This window comes from Hakea prostrata, chromosome 9 (assembly GCF_041222555.1).
Source record: "Hakea prostrata isolate BN-2017 chromosome 9, UWA_Hpros_2, whole genome shotgun sequence".
Taxonomy (NCBI): Eukaryota; Viridiplantae; Streptophyta; class Magnoliopsida; order Proteales; family Proteaceae; genus Hakea; species Hakea prostrata.
Genome location: NC_142608.1, coordinates 36,601,799 through 36,622,192, shown reverse-complemented (window position 1 = coordinate 36,622,192; position 20,394 = coordinate 36,601,799). Strand labels below are relative to the sequence as shown.

Below are 20,394 nucleotides of genomic sequence, written 5' to 3'. Positions count from 1 at the left end.
TTTTTTTAATTTTTCAGAAAAAAACCACATGTTTAATTGAAGACAGCCCAACAAAGCCGAAGACGTTTACTACAAGCCTTTTTTTTTTTTTGTAATCTACTACAAGCCCTTTACGAAAACGTTCTACCCCACAAAAAAAAAAAAAAAAAAAAAAAAAAAACCCCAGAAAACGCAATCCACCACCCCAATAACAGTACAGTAATTTAATGAAATATAGAGGTGGAAAACGCAGGTTTGAAATTATCCAATTAGGAAGGTTGCGTCAACGGACCCCAAACATGATTCAAATACAGCAGAATCCATCTGCCACAGGAGGGAAAGGGTGGGGGAGTAAGGGAGAGTGTAATCTGTTGAATAAGTATAAGAGTTTTCTGCTCCGTCACTCTTCTGTAAATATTTATTCCCAAAATCCTATCAATTCTGTCTCTGTCTCTCTTATTTCCGGCGACAGAAAGAAGTAGATGAGCAGACGAAACAAACATCTTTCTTTTTCCTCGACAGACTATTAGGACAAGAGTTTCTTTAGGAATCTCTCAAGAAATCCAACAGTTTGTTCTGAAGTCATTTTTAGGGCATTCTGCGTTTTCTTCTTCATGTTTTGGACTTCTAATGACATTTTGATAGGGTTGTCGTGTTAATCGTTTAATTCCTTTTGGCTCGGTAAGTCTTTCTTTTCCCACCTTTCTTTTGAAATTGGTCGATCATGCAATGGAATGTTTCTGTTTTTGGTTAGGGTGGGTTTTTTATTATGGGTTTTGTGATCGGCTGAATACGGTTTGTGAAACAGTTATCACTTTTTCTGCCCCCCGGCGGAAGGCCTGTTAAATTTGGAGTTTTACCTTTTTTTTTTTTTTTTTTTTTTAATTTTAATTTGTTTACTGTAGCTCAATTATCATTGAAATATTTGTTAGATTCTTAACGGAAAGTGGAATAGGTGTATTTGAAGTTATTTTGTTGATTTCAATTTCCGCAGTAACTTTACGACTAAAGTAGCTACTTTGGTTTCCTATTTTGTCGATTGTTGCTGTAAATTATTCCAAAATTTGCTTATTTCTGACTCAGTTTGTCTTTCTCTGTTTTCAAGGGGGTGGTTTGTTTAAAACTAGTTTATTTTCCATTGTACATTATGGCATGTTGATACGGGAATAAATGCAAGCCCATCCAGTAATTCTTCTTTTTCACATGCAGTCCAAATTCCTGCTGTGAAATCATTAAATGCCTCGATATGATAGGATTTGAAAGTTGCTCCATGCGAGGTTTATTTGTTGCTTGGAACTATAGCTTCTTTTTTTTTTTTTTGGTTAATGGAACTATAGCTTCTAGCATAAACCTTTTTGCATGGTATTATGTTGACTAAATTGATTGATTTAATTTAATGTGGTTTGGTAGATGAGTGTTTTCTGGCTGGCCGATCATACATGCTCCTGAAGCGCATCCAGTATCAGGAAGGGTAGCTGTTGGTGCATTTGAAATTTTGCATCTTAGTAATAGGTATATGAGGCCTTACAATATAACATCAGCATTTAGATTTTATCTTGATATCATTGTATTTAGTTCTGTATAGCTTGTTTAATTGCATCTGCACTGTAAATCCTTGACATTTTCACAATCATAGTAGCACTGATGCTGTTTTTGGATGAAAAACTATTTGCACCTGCGTATTACATTACTTTACCTGAGGCTTTTTTTCCCCCCAGGTATCTGAGCAAAGAGTCTCAAGATTTGGTGGTCTTCTTTGTCTTCTTTTTATTCAGGTGGGAAAATGGAGCAGCCTAGTGATATTTCAGTCTCAGGTAGCTGCAGGGGTCCTCTGTATATTCTTTTAGTAATGTTAGATGACTAATAATGCTGAAGGATCTAGCTATCCTGTCTGTATGTTACCTATAACTCTTCTTATTGCAGGTCCTTCCAAAATTCCATCGGTTAATTTTCCCCTGAAGGTTGGAAGCAGTGGATGGGGAATTCCATGTGGATCTGATTCATATCATACATCAAATGATGCCAGCCTTTTCTCAAGCTCTGTGCCTGTTCTTCGACATGAAAAGTGTATGCACGGGCTCTTCTTTGTAGATTCTATACTGAGTTTTGTATGAGAAACAGTGTTTTCACCTTGTTTTTTTTAATTGCAGTGAAGTTTGCAGACTTGGAGCACAGTGTTCAATCTGCAGATGATGGATCGGCTAGCTTAAAAAAATTACATCAAGATGCTGAAGGTAAAAATTCTCTGGAAGATGATGGACCAAATGCCATTGGTTGTGTTCTTCCTGATGATGAGGATGACCTTTTAGCTGGTATCATGGATGATTTTGACCTAAGTGGCCTACCTAGTCAGCTAGAGGACTTGGATGAGTACGATCTTTTTGGCAGTGGTGGGGGTATGGAAATGGACTTTGACCCTCAGGAGAGCATCACTGCAAGTATGTCAAAGATAACCATTGATGGTGGTTCTATTAATGGGAGCAGCCAGTATGGTATTCCGAATGGTGTAGGAGCAGTTGCAGGGGAGCACCCCTATGGAGAACATCCTTCTAGAACATTGTTTGTGCGGAATATCAATAGTAATGTTGAGGACTTGGAACTGAGAGCTCTTTTTGAGGTCAGTGAAGTTTCATCTCAACTTGATTTTGGTTATTTTTTATTTATATGCTACTCAGTTTTGGTTATCCTTTTTGTGGACACTGTTTGGATGTGCTACCCCTCCTGTTTTGAAGTTTCTTTCGTCAACTTTGAAGAGGAGGAAATGACTTTTGTATGCTTTGACTAAAATGCAGTTATTTTAATAAAAGAACTTTTCTTTTTTTGACTTTCTGGATGGGAGATCATGTCAGCAAATTCACTGCCAACTTAAAATGGAATGCTGCTGAGGGTTTTCTTTTTGTTGAGGTCATCACTTGACCTCAGTTTTTTACTGGGAACAGAGGTGATCCCCATCGCATCCCTGGAGGATTGTATTTGTTGTTACTGATGGTTATGTATGCTTTCAACAAGTGAAGCTCTGAGGTGTATAATAGAATCCATTGAACCGAAAAGTGAGAAGTTCTGAAGCAGTATCCATTTTTGTACTGTAAACTTGGACATTGCTCCCAATCGAGATATACCATCCATAGATCTCATGGTTCACTGGTTAAACTTTGGGCTTGAATCACTATGCAAAAGTCTCAATGTTTTTTGGTCAACTTCATTTCCTAGTGATATCATGTAGCCATTGATGTAGCATTATACATAATGCCTGAATGGGTAATGTAGAGACGGATCAAGAAGGATCTAACCCATGGTAGAATCTTCTTGAACGAGGTTTAATGCTGATTAGATCTTCAAAGAATTTGGAAACAATTGATGAACTTGTAGCTGATCATCATACAATCAAATCTATTGAATTAGAAACAAAGAAGAATACAGGAAATAGAGAACAAGGATAGGACTTCTTCAAGTATCCCCTTACAAGTTAGTCATAATCATCCAATCTTCCTGGCTAGCTGAAATAGAAATAATCATAGGAACACAAATGGTAATTACATAAAACAAATACTAATTAAAAGGTGTTGAAACTCAGAGATACAGAGGAAAGAAAGCATAGGAAGAAGAAAGAGAATTGAGAAGAAAACAGAAGAGGTCTCACATTCAATTTGAGAAAACTTGGAATCCAACCTGTATTTTATAGAAAAACTTACATGCATTAAAAAGGAAACTACTACCTAACGTGAGAGTCCAATATGGACTAATCTTCCGCCAGAATCCCTCTTGAGATTTACTGCAAGGGCTGAATCTTGAGAGGCATATTTGCCTCCCCCCATTGCCCTTTAGAGGCATATTTCCTTCTTGTTATGCCCTTTTTCCTTCTAACACTCCTCCATAAGCTGGAGAATAGACATTAACCATTCCCAGCTTGTTACGAATGTAGTTCACTCTCTTAGCCCCCGAAGATTTGGTGAATAAATTGGTCAGTTTTTCTTGGTTTGAACATGATGAGTAGAGATTAGTCTTTTTTATAGCTTCTCACAGACAAAGTGACAATCTACTTCAATATGCTTTTTCCATTCGTGAAAAACATGATTTGATGTAAGATGCAATATAGATGGTAGCATCATTATCATGCCATGAAGACGTAGGTGACTCATGGTCAAAGCTAAGCTCTTGCAATAGCTGCTTAATCTACATCAGCTCGGTGACAAGTGGTACGACACGATACTCTAATATTGCACTTGATCAAGTAACCACTGGCTGTTTCTTAATCTTCCAAGACATGAGATTTCCTCCAATTAAAGTACAATAGCCTGTTGTAGATTTCCCAGCAATTGGTGAACCAGCCCAATCTGCATAAAAAAAATCCCTTGAATCTCCTGTGGCTGTGATCTGTGTAGAGGAGCCCATGTCCGTCAGCTCTCTTAAGATATTTCAATGTGTGCATAACCGCATCTCAATGAGTGGTCCAAGGACTAGAGAGAATTTGACTCAAAACATTGATTGGAAAGGCAATGTCAGGTCGAATCACAACCATAGTTGTCACGGCGATGAGGCGATGCGAGGCGGTTTATACTAGTTGAGGCAATGAGTTGATGAGGCGCCCTCCGAGGCGCTTTTGAGGCGTTAAGTGAAATTTTTAGTGTACATCTCATTCACTCAAATTCATTATAAATCTATCATATCTTATAAAAAAAAAAAAAAAAAAAACTGATATTAGCCTACCTCAAGTCATACAACATACTACAAACCACACATAGTAGGTCCTAAATAAAAAGTTGCGGGAAGAAAGGAAGAGAAGAAGTCATTTGTCGCGCGGCTTACCAGAGTGTCGTCATGGGAATGGAATAGAAGAAGAGAGGAAGAGAAGGAGATTAGAAATTAGAGTGAGAGTGAGAGTGTGAGACTTGAGTCAAGAACTTATTCTCTTTCGATTTTGTTTGTTTTTTTATTTTTTATTTTAACATTTGATCACATGTAGGGTCATTATAAATATGCATTTAGGTTCAAACAATAGATACTTTACAATTGGAATCTAATAAGTAATTCAATATATGCCTTCGATTTGGCATCTTTCATGTGATTTAAAAAAGAAGAAAAAAAGCGGACGCCTTGGGGTATAAGGTGTCTGAGGCTCTTGAGGAGAATGCCTCATACCCCAAGGCGGTCGCCTTATTGTCTGAAAATGAGGCGACACCGATTTGAGGCGCTCCGAAGGAGCTCGGACGCCTAGGCGACGCCTTGACAACTATGATCACAACCAAATAGTTTAGTTTCCCAATCAACCTTCGATACTTCTCTAGATCTTGAAGAGTATCTTTGTCTTCATTTATAAGTTTTATATTTGGATCCATTGGAGTATCCAAAGGTTGTGAACCAAGCATCACTCTCTTCAAAAGTAAGTCAATTACATCTTTACCTTGGGATGAGAAGATTTCTTCTTTGGATTGAGCCACTTGTATCTGCCAAAAATACTTGAGCCTCCCAAGTCTTTGGTCTAAGATGTCTTCAATGCATCAATGCCAGCTGAATCATCACAAGTAATAACAATGTCATCCACATACACAACCAAGAATATCCTTCCTTAACTAGATTAACAGAAGAACACTGAGTCAAACCAAACTCTATTATAACTGAGGTAAACCGGTCAAACCATGCGTGTGGTGATTATTTCAACTATATAGTGATTGTTTCAGGCCACACAACAAACCCTTCTAAGCAACAAACCCTGGAGATTGCTCCATATAAACTTCCTCATGGAGATCTCCATTGAGGAAAGTATTATTGACATCCAGCTGAAACATGGGGCCAATGATATGTAGTAGCTAAAGAAATTAGAATTCATAGAAGTGAGCATTACCTTAGGAGAAAAGGTATCAATATATTCCACACCACACTCCTAAGTATATACTTTAGCCACAAATGTCTAGCTCTCAATCTAGCAAACATACCATCAGGATTTACTTTCATTGCAAACACCCAGGTACATCTGATGGCAGTTTTCCTAGGAGGTAAGGGGACAAATTCCCAAATATGTTTTCCTCTAGGGCTGCCAACTCCTTGGTCATAACTGTTTTTCACCCAGGACTTGTCAAGGCTTCAGACACAGACTTAGGAAGGAGGTGAGTCTCAATGGTAGACAAACAAGCACAAAAATAGGAGAAATCATATAAGAAACCAAGTTAGTGATAGGGTACTGAACACAACTTCGAGTGCCTGTAGGAAGAGCAATTGAGACATCAAGGTTAGAAGCTTCCTATTGGAGCTTCCTCAGTTGATTGCATTCTTCAAAGCTGCCACATTCTTTGAAAATTAATAAAAAAAGAAGATACATGAGGTTTCTTTTTTATTTGATTGTTCTCTCCCCTGTTCTCATGTAATTATGCCTGGTGTCTCTAGGCTTGCTTTAACCTCACCAGCAGACCTGTTAGAGTTAGCACAATTGTATTGTAATGATCGCCATGACTCTGATTTGGTGTTTTTTGGAATCTTGAATAACTATCGACACTTCTGTTACGAGAGGAATTAGTAGATTTATAGGACAATTGGGGTGGATGGAGTTGAGTTCGGAGATATAGTTGAAGCAAGTCTAATAAAGACTTGCATTGAAATAAGAACTTGAAAAATCTTCTCCATGCTGGAAAGTGGAAATTTAGTATGTAAAAATGAAAAGCGTTGGTGATCTAGTTACAGGCTTCAAAGTATTTGCTTCTGATAGTGAGAAGCCAAGTGCTATTCCTGAACTACTTTTTCCCCATTAATAGACTTGAGATTTGCTGGTGAAGAAATTTCTCTTTCGCAAAATGCCCCTTTGTTATGGAGAGGACAATTATAGAGAAGGCAATGTGCTCATTCTTTCTGTTGTTTCTTTCTCAGTGGAGTCTATGGATGCTGTATTGGGTTTCATAATTTTTTATGTGAAGATGTCTTACTTTTCAGAGAATGCCGGTGAATCACATGAAATGGTTCTCGAATGTTTCTTGGAGTGGGCTGATGGTTTATTTGTATAAGCTATGTGTTAAGACCTTTTGCCGTCGATTTACGTCATTGAAACTATATTTATGTTGATATCTAAAACACAATGTTCATGTGAGTAATTTTGAAGGCATTTGCATGGACCAAATAAGGTTTCACCAGAACATAACTCCTTCAATATAAATCAAATTTAAGCAAAATCTTGGATTTGGTGGAGAACTTGTTTTGTAATCTTCATATATAAAAATTCTCACATTAACCAAACAAATTTCTGAGAGAACAAGAACAAAGGTTGTACCTAGCAGGTTCTGGGGAGGGTCAGATGTATAAAGCCTTATGGCTGTTTCTAGGATTAAAAACTGTGATGAAGCATTTCAGCAAGTTAGCACTTGACCAATGTGCCAAGCAGTCAGCAAGTGAATGTTTCTCTAAATCGGGAGCAATTTAATTACTTACTGATGAAATCATATTTTTTGAGCACCATTTGAATCAACTGTAAGACTAGGTATACCTGAAAATGGGCCAAGTCAAAGAATATATAAATTGATGTGTGCTTTGATTGTTTCAAACTTCCAACAGTTTGCTTCGTTCTGTGGTCTTCTGTGTCTATTGAAATTGATGACTGGGTTGGCTAAAATTTTGGCTTTTGATGACTCAATGTTGATTAGGTGTGGGTTAATCTTGATTGTTTATGATATAGATTATACAACTGATATACTTAAAAGACTATAATGGAATGCAGTTGCCTAGGCAGCACTCGGTGCCTTGACAACAATGGTAGATACCTTGAGGTTTCAGGTGCCTCTACCAGTCTACTGCATGAAGAGAGTTATTATCTAGACAACTTCACTGTCACAACGACAACTTTATCCCCATAATGCATATTTGAGTTGTTAAGTTTTCAACATCCTTTTGTTTGTCTGCATGCATGTGTTTGGGGTTTTCTTTCAGATCAGTGTTCTTCCCATTTAAACTTCAAAGCGTTCTTCATCATGTAACTTTGCTTGCAGTGAATGTTCTTTCCAAAATTGTGAGGTTTAACTGATTAAGTTCTTGCGTATTTCCTGAAGGGCAGAATTTTGTTTTCTAATGTATTTTTTTTTCCTTTTTGTCTTCTGGTATGTGGGTTTGACATACTGATGCCCCTCTCCCCCCAGCAATATGGTGCTATTAGGACCCTTTACACTGCATGTAAGCACAGGGGCTTTGTAATGATATCTTACTATGATATTCGAGCCGCTCGAACTGCCATGCGTGCCTTGCAGAATAAGCCATTGCGTCGGAGAAAACTTGACATTCATTTTTCAATTCCCAAGGTTTGAGACAACTTTAGCCGTTTGTATGTTAAATACTTGGTTTGTTGACCCATCATTTCATCTATTTTTTGTGCCCTTCCAGGATAACCCGTCAGATAAGGATATTAACCAAGGAACACTTGTAGTCTTTAATTTGGATCCTTCTGTGTCAAATGATGATCTCAGACAAATATTTGGGGCTTATGGGGAGGTTAAAGAGGTGTGTGATTTGTTATCTACTTTCTTAACTTTCATTTTCCCTTTATGGTCTCATATAATTTGTTTGTGCTGAATGTTTCTTTGCGACATTTCATCCTTTGATGTTTTGCTATTGCATAAATACAGATCAGGGAGACTCCTCATAAGCGTCACCATAAGTTTATTGAATTTTATGATGTCAGAGCAGCAGAAGCAGCTCTTCGGTCATTAAATAGAAGTGACATAGCTGGGAAACGTATAAAGCTTGAACCTAGTCGTCCTGGTGGAGCACGTCGGAAGTGTGTATATGGATTTAATTCAATTTCTTTGTTTTTCCTTAGTTATATTGCATTTTGTATCTTCAAACTATATGAGCTTAAAGTTTTCTTATTTGCTTGGATATTCTGTTTGTTGCTGCTTTTCCCTATATTGTGTTATTTCTTCTCCAACTCACTTTTATCCGTTTATGGTAGTGAATGCTATTTGAATTTGTTTGGTCAAATATCCTTCAGGCCAGATAAACATTGGAAAAAAGTTTAGGGTTTGAAAGGCGTTTGGAAAGAAGTGAATGAACTTTAGATCTAGTAATGGGGAACATAATACACAGGAAAGAAGGAAGTAATGAGAAGGGGGACGTCAGTTCATCTTTCTATTACATGAAAAAAATGATGATGATTTATGAATTTTTAAAGATAAGAGATTCTTAAATCCAGTAACCCCCAATTGAGTGTCTAAAATGAAAACAACAAGATAGACTCATAAATAAAACTAAAACAATTTGGCTTGGAAGAGCATGATTTAAAAGGAAAAAGAGAGTAAATTGTAAAAAATAAAGCTTGATTTATGAAATGATATTACTAAGTAAGCCAATCTACTTCCAGGAAATGAAGAAAACAAGTACTGATCTTTTCTTCACCACATCTTCAATCTGGAGATTTAGGAGGTAGCCATAGAGAAAGATGTGATGTTCCTTTCCTTCATTCTGTTTCTTGAAAGAGAACCACCAGAGGACGAAGTAATTGGTAACACAAGGCTTCAGTGGTAGCTGCATTAATATCAAATAAAAATTAGTGTAGTGAATGGAGATTACTTGAATTCTGTGGTTGAGGATTTTGAAAAGCATTAAGTCATGATTTTGCTGCTTTGTTGAATTGGTAACCATAAAATCTTGATTGTGATTCAGTTTGGGCTCAACTAAATATAAAAGTTTGGAAGTTAGAGAAGTATTTTGAAACTTACATAGAGCATAATAATGTAACACGTATGAATCTGCATGGTACCTAGTTGTTTTTCATTGGATGAATACTTAGTGATTTGATCAAGGTACTGAGTTAAACCTGATTTATTCAAGATTGAATGCATAGATGGATGACTCAAGACATGATTGAATCTGTGTTGTCAGCCCTAAGTACTCATGTAGTTTGGCTGAAGGGAACACGATTGCCCACAAGATGGCTCTACGAAGCCTCCCTAGGCTGGCCGAACCCCCTAGGAGGGGTATTTTGGGCATTTTCTTCCCTAATTAGTTGCTGGAATTTAATTTCAGTTTAATTTCTAGAATCTAAGTTTGGTTAACTTAGTCTTGTTTTGAGTTAGTGGTTATGTTAGTTATTGAGTCCTTAGTTCTTTTTAACTCTAGCACATGTGGCAATTAGAGTTTTAATTAAAACAGAATTTAAGCATGTGATTTAATGAGTTTTAAGTTAATTAATACTTTTATTTCAGCATGTCTTCATTAGGGACCTTTTGATGTTTATATTTTATTTTAATGGTCAAGATTATGTGGTGGGATCCTAATCTATAAAGGAATTCATTTTAGTAAAGACCTTAAATATTCAGCACCATGCCAATTTCCAGCAAGTGTTCTTCAAGCATCCAAGTACATACAACAACTCCAGCTCCTTCCCCTCTCTTCCCTACCCACGCAAGGCACCCCCACCCCTTCCCCTTCCCCCCAGCCCCTCCCGTGCCCCTGCACACCCTATTTCCTTTCCCCCCTTGCTGCTGTGACCTGGCAGCACCCTGCGCTACCTCCACAATGCCCCTGCACCTTAACCCTACCCTCTATGATACCCCCTAAGCCCTCCCCTACCCTCTCCCTATCCTGCGACACCCCCTTCCCTTCCCTTCCCTTCCCCAACCACTTGGCCCTCCCTCTCTGCCTCTTCTTCCCTATGGCGGCAGCAACATCTCTCCCCTCTTAGATCCCTAATCCCCACCCCCTTGCCTCCCCGATCCCTCCTAGGTGGATAGCATGTCACCCCTCACCCCATCCCTACCCCATTCCATCTAAAGTCTAAAACCCCAACACCTCTAAAATTCTGCACCTCATCTTCATTAGAAATGCCGCAATTCATCTTCAACCGCTAGACCTAAACCCTAGCTCAGTTTAAACACTTGCCATACTCTAAGCCCATTAAAAACTAGATCTGAAATTACAGAACAGCAATAACAACCCATTCTCCCGTCTAGCTGAAACCCCAAAACCGTAGTTTTCAAACCCATTAATGTAGTACTGTATTTGATTGATCAAAACAGTAGCCAAATAGGACCTTTCATAGGGAATCAGTTTCAGATTTGATGGACTTAAGGTGAAACAGAGTTTAGATGGGAAAGAGTGCTGAAACTAGAATGGTATTATAAGGATAATAGCATATAATGAAACGGGCTGAATAGATCTTCAAATAGGGGCATAACTATAATGAAGAAATTGAAAGGACAATATGAGGGAATTTAGAATAACAATATAACACCCAGGCTTCATACCGCAAGGTGGATTGATTGGATCGAACACCAACCTACCTTAATCAAACACAAGGAGTCTCCATAGAGAAGGAATGCTAACAAAGCAATTTGATTTCAATTCATAAGTTGTCTCTTCACCACTTACATAAGTCTCTTTATATAGCATTCTAAAGAGACATAAATATTAATGGTAACATCCAACCACTAGTTAACACAACCTACTACAAATATTAATGGAAACATCCAACTACTACCCAACACCACTAGTCAAAACAATAATGGAAACATCCACCTACTACACCCCACCACTAACCAACACCACCTACTAGCTCCTTTTGTTGACTTTTCAAAGCTAGACCTTGGGCTTAGTTCAAAATAGTGGGTTGATATTCTCCCACTAAAGTAATCTAAGCCCATGAAACCATGGGCTCATTTTATCCCAGTATATTAGTCCTAGCCCATGCAAGCCATGGGCTGTTTTGGATCATATCCTTAGGCTTTGATGGGCTTGACCATTGGGCTTTTCTCTTTTTTGTATATGTTGCCAATTCAGCATCACCTGTCTTATTAAAAGTCAGACCTGGAACCAGCATTACAACAAGGTTTGAGTTTTCAAGTGTTAAAACCCGCCCTTAATATTAGTTTTCTTTGCTGGAAGATCCTGGGAAGCCCTTAGTTTTAGCCTTTTAGGAAAAATCCATAAAAATCCTAACCTTAAAATTGAGTTTACATAATTGGCATAGTAGGATTCTGAGTTCTGACAAATTGGTCTGTTTGGATAAGTTTACTCCTGACCTAGTTCTTCAAGGCAATGCTGTTGTGAGAAGGTGCTTCCTGAGGTCCAAAGTAATAAGTACCAGTCACTTTATGTTCAAGGTTTATGAGAAAACGTAATATTCAGATAGCCCACTTTTTCCTGACATTGACCGTCAGTCATAAGAATTGTGCATTCTATGCTTGCTGAATGTGCTTATTTGAGACCTTAGTTGAGTTGAAGCTAAAAAGTAAAATGTCCCCGTAGTGAAATATATCTGTGTTAGTTCCTGAACTTTCCTTAATGCTAATATGTACTGAATTTTCCAGAGCTACCACTCAAGTTAATTATGATCGCCACCTTGGACCAGTTGGACCATGGTAACTGCTTATTGCTGGATATCTGTTGATCTATTTATCAGCTTCTGGTTGCAAAGTTGATGCAGAGTTGAAGACATATTTAAGAAAGAAGAAGCCCATTGGGTCAGACCCATCAAAGGCCTAAAGCTATCACCCAAATCAGCCCATGACTTTTATGGGCTAGGACTGTTTTAATGGGTTAAAGTTAGCCTACATATTTTGATCTCCATGGTCTAGACCTAAGCCCTAGTCTAGTTCTTAAAAAGTCAATAAAAGGGGCTATGCTTTAAAAATAAAAGGACTCATTATCAAAGGAGTTTTCCTTTGTCAAAAGTTGGGTAGTAGTTGAGTTATTAAGAGGTAGGTGGTGTTAGCTAGTGGTTGGATATTACCATTAATGTTTATATCTCTTTAGAATGCTATATAAAGAGACTTATTTAAGAGGTGAGACACAACTCATCAGTTGAAATCAAATTGCTTTGTTAGCATTTCTTCTCTATGGAAAATCTCTGTGTTTGATCAAGGTAGGTCGGTGTTTGATCCAATTGATGCACCTTGCGGTGTGAAGCCCAATTACATTATTATTCTCAATTCCCTTATATTGTCCCTTCAATTTCTTCATCATAGTTCTGTCCTTGTTTTGAAGATCTATTCAGCCTGTATTGTTATGCTATTATCTTTATAATACCACTCTAGTTTCAGCCCTCTTTCACATTTGAATTCTATTTCATCTTAAGTCTATCAAATCTAAAATTGATTCCTTGTGAAAGGTCCTATTTGGCTACTGTTTTGATCAATCAAATACAATGCTACATTAAAAGTCTTCCCATCAAAGCTGTTTCGTGTGCTGGCCCCATAATGCGTTATCTTCTCGACAACATATTTTATTGATGCTAAGTAGAGCATGGCATCCCAATACTACGCTTTTCTGAGAGTTGAGAATAGTAGACGAATAGGTGATTTGTCTCTTGCAGGGACAAAAATGTGGATATCCATAGTTCTAATCAGTACAACCTATGCCGCCTAAACTAACTATTAATGATGCGTCATTAGATTTTGCATACAAGTGATCTAATCTGTCCTTGTCTTGTCTATTGCATATAATTAAGAAAGAAAGAAAGAAAAAAAAAAAAATCATATCTATTATCACTGAGACTTATTTGTTGTGAATTTTTCTTGGATATTTTTATTTGCTTTACCTATTATTGTCTTCTTCATAGAGTACCTCTCAGTGTGAATAGATTCTTGTAAAATATCTCTTGTTGCATGAGTGCTGGTACAGTATTTCAATTACTTAGTTTTGACTCTCAGAGTTCCAGTTCATTTTGTACATTTGTTGTCTTCTGATGTTTTTGTCATTTTTATCTAGTGTGATGTTGCCCAACCAAGTAGCTCCAATTTGTACTGTTTGCATGTCTCCATCCCTTCCTATTGTACTCTATAACTATTTCACTGTTCCTGGTTATTGATTTAGTATTTAAAGCGATGCCTTTATGCTGTGTTTCTGCAGCTTGATGCAGCAACTGAGTCAAGAGCTGGAGCAAGATGAAACTAGGAGTTTTAGGCATCAAGTGGGTTCACCCATTGCCAATTCTCCTCCAGGTAGTGCTCTCTCTGGATGTTTTAATTACTGTTACTTTTTTGGATTTGAATCTGTATTCTGGCTACTTTTGTTGTTATTGGGAGTTTACTGGAAGTCAGTTTACTTGCTTGGGTAATGACAGGTAACTGGGCCCAACTGAGCAGCCCCATTGAGCATGGCCCTTTGCATACACTGAGTCAATCCCCAGGCATGGGTAGCATTAGTCCTATCGGCAGCAACCATTTGCCTGGATTAGCTTCACTTTTACCTCCTCGGGGATCAAATTCTATAAAAATAGCAGCTATCGGGAAGGATCAAGGAAGGGTTGGCCATGTTGAACCAGTATTCAACAATGCCAGCTCTCCTCATGCGGCTGCCTATCAGCATTCTCATCCATCTCCTGAGTTGAACATGAGCCTAAGTCCAGGAATTGGTTCTTCAGTCTCGAGTGCATCTGGTATTGGCACATTATCAGGTCCACAGTTTCTCTGGGGAAGTACCACTCCTTATTCAGAACACACTAATTCTTCTGCCTGGCCAACACCATCAATGGGACATCCCTATTCTTCTAATGGACAGGGACAGAGCTATCCATACTCTACCCCACATGGCCCTTTCCTTGGTTCATCACACCAGCACCACCACCATGTCGGGTCTGCACCATCTGGTGTTCCTTTAGAAAGACATTTTGGATATTTCCCAGAATCACCAGAGACATCCTTTATGAGCCCAGTTACATTTGGAGGGATGGGCTTAAGCCGCAATGATGGGGGATTTATGATGGGCATGGGTGGTCGTGCGAATGCTGGAGTTGGTCTATCAGGTAACGTAACTGAAAATGGTTCCCCCAGTTTCAGGATGATGTCCTCACCTAGGATGGGTCCTATGTTCCTTGGTGGTGGGGACCTTCAATATCCTGGTTTAGGTGTCCATGCAATAGATGGTTTGGCTGACCGGGCACGGAATCGTCGGCTTGAAAACAATGGAAACCAGATAGACATCAAAAAGCAGTACCAGCTTGACTTGGAGAAGATTATTAGTGATGAAGATACTCGTACTACTTTAATGATTAAAAATATCCCAAATAAGTAAGAACAATTTCTGAAGTTCATGAATTGATGTTTACTCAAATTTTTGTAGGATCAGGTGTGAAGATGGTAGTTTGATTTTGTATCAGGTACACCTCAAAGATGTTGCTGGCTGCCATTGATGAACATCACCGTGGTACCTACGATTTCCTCTACCTGCCTATTGATTTTAAGGTGATTCTTTGTGGGCTCAGGATGGAGTATTTGAACTTTCCCTTAGTTTCAATTGTGATTAATACTTATTTCCATTTGTGGCTGCAGAACAAATGCAATGTAGGGTATGCATTCATCAATATGGTGTCTCCTCCTCTCATTATCCCCTTCTATGAGGTCCCATTTGCAATAAGCCTTATAACTGTTTTGTTTTATTTATTCTATATATTTTAGTTACAAAATTTTCAGTTAATGGAAGATAGTTGCTTAATATATACTTGGAATTCAAACAAATAGGCTTGATTGTTAAGGGAAAGGATCCTTGTATCTAGGTTTCATGTTATCAAGCCATATAATTCTACAATCTTGCTTGCTTTAAAGTGATGAATAGAACACTCAAGACTCTGGAAAGATTTATGCAATACAAACTTGGATAGCCAACTGAGGTTATCAGTGATCGTGCAGGCATTCAATGGGAAGAAATGGGAGAAGTTCAACAGTGAGAAAGTTGCTTCTTTGGCCTATGCTCGAATTCAGGGCAAAACAGCACTTGTTACCCACTTCCAGAATTCTAGCTTGATGAATGAAGATAAACGGTGCCGCCCAATTCTATTTCATTCTGAGGGCCCTGAGGGTGATCAGGTAAATGAATAGGCTTGATTGTGCAGGGATTCTATGCCCGGCATTTTAGTTATAGTATTAGTGGAACCATTTCCTTTTTCATCTCTTGGATATCTTATCTTGATCTTGCTCTTTCTTTCAACAGTCCATCTGACTTACCATTCTATATAAGTATACAGCCAAGTATTTGCTTACCGGAACTTTCTGTGTTCATTTTCGTAGATCATCCAGGATTCTTTTCCATCCAACGCTATGAATATTTGTATCCGTCAGCCAGATGGATCATGCATTGGAGATTCACCTGAGAGCCCTACAGAGGGAATCTTGGGTGAGAAACCAAGTAAGAGTTGATACTGTTTTTTGGAAGCAGGTTGCTTTCAGCTACAATGAGATGATGGCTGTGCTTCTGACTCTTGCAAATATAAATTGTGTATAAAATTATAGAGGGGTAATTCGAAGTGTATATAGGCGGTGTCCACTTACGAATGCACCCAGAGCATGTCACCAGAAATCCTTGGATGAAGATGCTGAGGGAGCATTCTTTTACTTTGTAGAATGCACTCTATCTACATATGGGAAGATAATAAGGTGGTGCATGCAGATGAAAATTTGATTCTATTTGCTCTCTAATGTTGCTTGCCAGTTTGTATATGATTCTAATCTTCCCTTCTATTTGTATTTTGCTCATCTTCTAGGTCCCTTTTGTCAGGGATAGCTAGGGTTAAGTGTTTGTAAATATTACTGTTTGCTTGTATGGCTATGTTATGAAAATTGAATTTAGGGTTGTGGTCTGTTTTCCAAAAATTGTATAGAGTTTGATAGCAGACCCTCCTTTTGTATTGTGCTGGTTGGTGTAAACTTGGAATTATGATATTTTTGTACTTAATGAAGACATGGACATGTACAAATGTTGAATTTCAGGCGTGTCTGGTTATTTCCTTATGTAAGTGGACGATTTCCCTAACCATGCCATCAAGTTTGTTTGTTTTCTGCTTTAACTCTGTTCGTCACTTCTGTGTAGTTTTGCTCTTGTGATGTCTTCTGCTTTCACAGATTCTGATTCTGGTTCTGGTTCTCACATTTCCTTGATTGTTGATTTTAATTTTCTTGTGTCCTGTCTTATTCTGCTTTTTCATCTTTTGGTCACTGTGAATCTCGTCCGTAGTTGATTATTTGTAGTTACTGGTGTTTCTTCCTACACCTTGATAATAGGGCAGATGATATCTCTTCCCTTCGAATGGTGCCTTGATTTTCTTTTATGATCCTCGCCCTACTTATATATTTCCATTTCTTTCTATTTCCTTCCCACTAAACCCCCCTCTCATCTTTTCTCTTCTTTCTTCTGAATACCAGCCTCTCCTCCCCCCCCCCCCCCCCCCGCAAAAAAAAATAAAAAATTAAATAAAAAAAAAAAATCATCATCTGGGCTGGGCGACACTTAAAGGAGTCTATGCTGTACTCAATTGTCACCTAGAGGTGGATGAGTGAACCATAGTGCTGGATTACACCTTGTTGACTCTAATATCTACAAGAAGTTGCGCATCATTTTCAGCCTGCCATTAGAAATGTGATTCGTAATCACATGAATATATGCATATCAAAGTCTGTATTGCAACCCCTTTCCGGCTTCTATATCAAGTTTGATCTGCCCCTGATACAGCGTGAACATGAGTGCTGCCAATGCCGACACTGCAATCCTAATGAATGTTATGATTCAAAGAGAGTTGCTTTGATTAGCAATCTTGTGCAGGGCTTGATTGAAGGTTTAGGGTTTGATCCGTTCATTTGCCAATTTATGCATGGTTGTCAACGTCAAATTACGTGTCTTGCTAATTTTTTTCTCCAGATAGTTGAAGCCTCTTTCGTAAACCTATTGGATGCCCCCGTCCTACGAATAGATGTAGTACTATCCGAGGTTTAAAGTATCTGTATCGAGTATCTTATCGGTCAGGTGATTTTAAGAAACATATCGTCCTGTATCGAGTATCGTATCGGTCAGGTGATTTTAAGAAACATATTGTCCTGTATCGAGTATCATATCGGTCAGGTGATTTTAAGAAACATATTGTCCTGTATTGAGTATTGTATCGCTTTGGCTAATGTATTTTAGTATAATTCAATGGAGAAACGTATCGAAATGTATCGTATCAGTTGGATCAAATATGGATATGTATCGGCTAGTATCGTAAGGTATCGTGGGATACTTTAAACCTTGGTACTATCTACTCATCCAGTTTTGCATATCAGGAATTTTTTATAACCTTTTTGGCACAAGGAAATTCAATGGATGTGCTGGTGCGCCAGGGCAGTGACAATTAGGCCATGCAAGGTTCTCTCTGCTTCACTGTAGTGAAGATTTTGATTTTTTTTTTTTTTTTTTTTTTTTTGACAAAAAGCAACAAAAATTCCTGAGACTTTTTAAAGGTGAACTTGTACCGTCTCTACACTACGGCTATGATTAAGGAAGAATAATTAATACTAAAACGAAAGATTCAGAAGACCAGTGTGAGTTGTGTCTTTCAAGTACGTTGCATCAAGTATTTATACAGAGCAAGGATGACTAGTTATCAATAATTGCCTATTAACTACTACTATATAAGTTCCAACCAATTTGGGAATGAGATTTGTAAAAATAGAAGAGAACCTACACCAACTCTTGCAACTGCATCCTCCTCTGATTTTGGTCAGCCTGGTTAACACTGGGTTTGTCCAAGGCTAGTGCCGTACCAATTCCTGTGGTCCAAACATTTATTTAATGTGGTTCACCTCTAAACCGATTCTAACGGTCGGATTTTTTGGGGAACTAGCATTACTCCTCTTGATCGTTTGATTGAAAACACTGCTGTCTTGAAATCAATAAGATCATGCGTCCATTCCCAAAAAAACTCCTTTAGGGCTTGTTTGGTTACATGAATCTAGAGATTTCAAATCTCTGGATTCATGGATTTGAGAATTATACCCGTTTGGTTGTAAAAATCTTTAGATTCATGAAATCTAGAGATTCACCTTTTTACACTAAAAACGTGAATTTGTAGATTTATGGGCAAGGAGTGAAATCCAGAGATTTCAAAAAACTATAAATTTGCACATTCATAAAAATCACGTCGATCAAATAGTTTTTTAGGATGAATCCACAGATTTAATTCCACAACCAAACATCTAATTTTATAAATTATAACCAAAGTTTAAAGTATTCCACGATACCTTACGATACTAGCCGATAGGTATCCATATTTGACCCAATCGATACGATATGTTTCGATACGTTTCTCTATTGAATTATACTAAAATACATTGGCCAAAGCGATATAATACTCGATACCGGACGATATGTTTCTTCAAATCACCTGACCGATACGATACTCGATACCAATACATTAAACCTTGATTATAACTCCACAAATTTGAAATTCACAGATTTGAAATCTTTAGACTCATATAACCAAACAGGCCCTTAAGTAATTTTGACCAAGATGCTACTTCCCAACAAACGCTCTTAATCACACTACTAACCTCTACTATTTTGCTTTTAACTGTCCTTGTTTACTTCTGTGCCTTTTTCAAATATTACTTTTTGCACCTCCCAGGTTGCAGCTGGCATTTGTTGCACAAAAATGGCGAGCTGGGGCTTTACCAGACTCCAGAATTGGAGGAGCATCTCAGGAAGACAAGGGAGGCTTTGCAAGCCTCCTTCATCTCCACCAACATTGTCACTCTTGCTGGATCCACAGTAATTTTGGGTCTTTTTTGTCACCATTCTTCAGAGATGTCGAAAAACTCTTGGTGACCTAACCGTTTTTGGGCCTCACCGCACCATGCATATGTTGTATTATTTTTAATATAATAAAATATGTTTCATTTTATTGGATCTGCAAGTGCGGAAAACTTTCCTTTAGTTATTTTAGGAAAGTGTATTATTATATAGTCCCACATTGGAAACCGAGGTGTCGGAATCTAGGTTAATTAATAGGTACCACCTATTAATTCTAACTTATAATAATGAGACACGCCAGTGTGCAGTGTATGAGTGAGGACGGTATACCTAAATATTGTTTTGATGGTTCAATATGGACCGTTAGATCGTGCGGCCGAACGATCTGACGGCTCATATCCTGAACGTCGCATTCGTATCCCTACAGAGCGTGCATCGCTTCGAGCGAGATCAGATCTAAACCGTGTGTTGTGATCAACGGTAGATCTAGGGCGATGGAAGTAGATCCATAAATATTGTTTTGATGGTTCAATATGGACCGTTAGATCGTGCGGCCGAACGATCCGACGGCTCATATCTGAACGTCAGCATTCGTATCCCTACAGAGAGGTGCACCCATATGAACAGAGTCATGAACTGTTCAATAGAGGCACCTCAATGCCTATATATACGTCTAGCTTCACAACAGCAGCACAAGAGAGAAAATCCCGAAGTCTTCTCTGTTCTTAAGTTTTGCGAGTGCTCAGCAAAACTCAAGAGATTCAACTCGAAGTTGGGCTTCTTTGTATCCTGGGAGACGGTTCGCAATACCTCATAGCACTTTGGTGTGAGGGCGAATTACGTCTTAAGGAAAGCGACGTTGTAACGCGCCTAGAAGTTCCAGCTCAAATACTGTGATCATTTTTCATTTCTTCAACAGCGTAGAGTCAATGGGTTGGCTGAATCTGCGAG

The 20,394-nt window shown here is 38.3% G+C and overlaps 1 protein-coding gene across 5 annotated transcripts; it reads left to right on the top strand.

The window, feature by feature from the left end:
• The first annotated feature begins 296 nt into the window (after positions 1 to 296).
• Positions 297 to 17,074, top strand: LOC149005184 (protein MEI2-like 2). Of its 5 annotated transcripts, XM_089167706.1 has the most exons (15): positions 298 to 660; positions 1,189 to 1,256; positions 1,390 to 1,491; positions 1,698 to 1,793; positions 1,903 to 2,046; positions 2,130 to 2,596; positions 8,094 to 8,252; positions 8,335 to 8,451; positions 8,577 to 8,728; positions 13,798 to 13,889; positions 14,012 to 14,957; positions 15,047 to 15,131; positions 15,219 to 15,287; positions 15,576 to 15,752; positions 15,954 to 17,074. In XM_089167706.1, exons 4-15 carry the CDS (start codon positions 1,763 to 1,765, stop codon positions 16,080 to 16,082), a joined length of 2,568 nt encoding a protein of 855 aa, XP_089023832.1. In that variant the 5' UTR covers positions 298 to 660; positions 1,189 to 1,256; positions 1,390 to 1,491; positions 1,698 to 1,762; the 3' UTR covers positions 16,083 to 17,074. The 5 variants fall into 5 exon arrangements, with proteins under 5 accessions (XP_089023835.1, XP_089023832.1, XP_089023834.1 ...); XM_089167708.1 differs by lacking the exon at positions 1,189 to 1,256 and having other exon boundaries at positions 1,755 to 1,793; XM_089167705.1 differs by lacking the exon at positions 1,189 to 1,256.
• Positions 17,075 to 20,394: the final 3,320 nt, after the last annotated feature.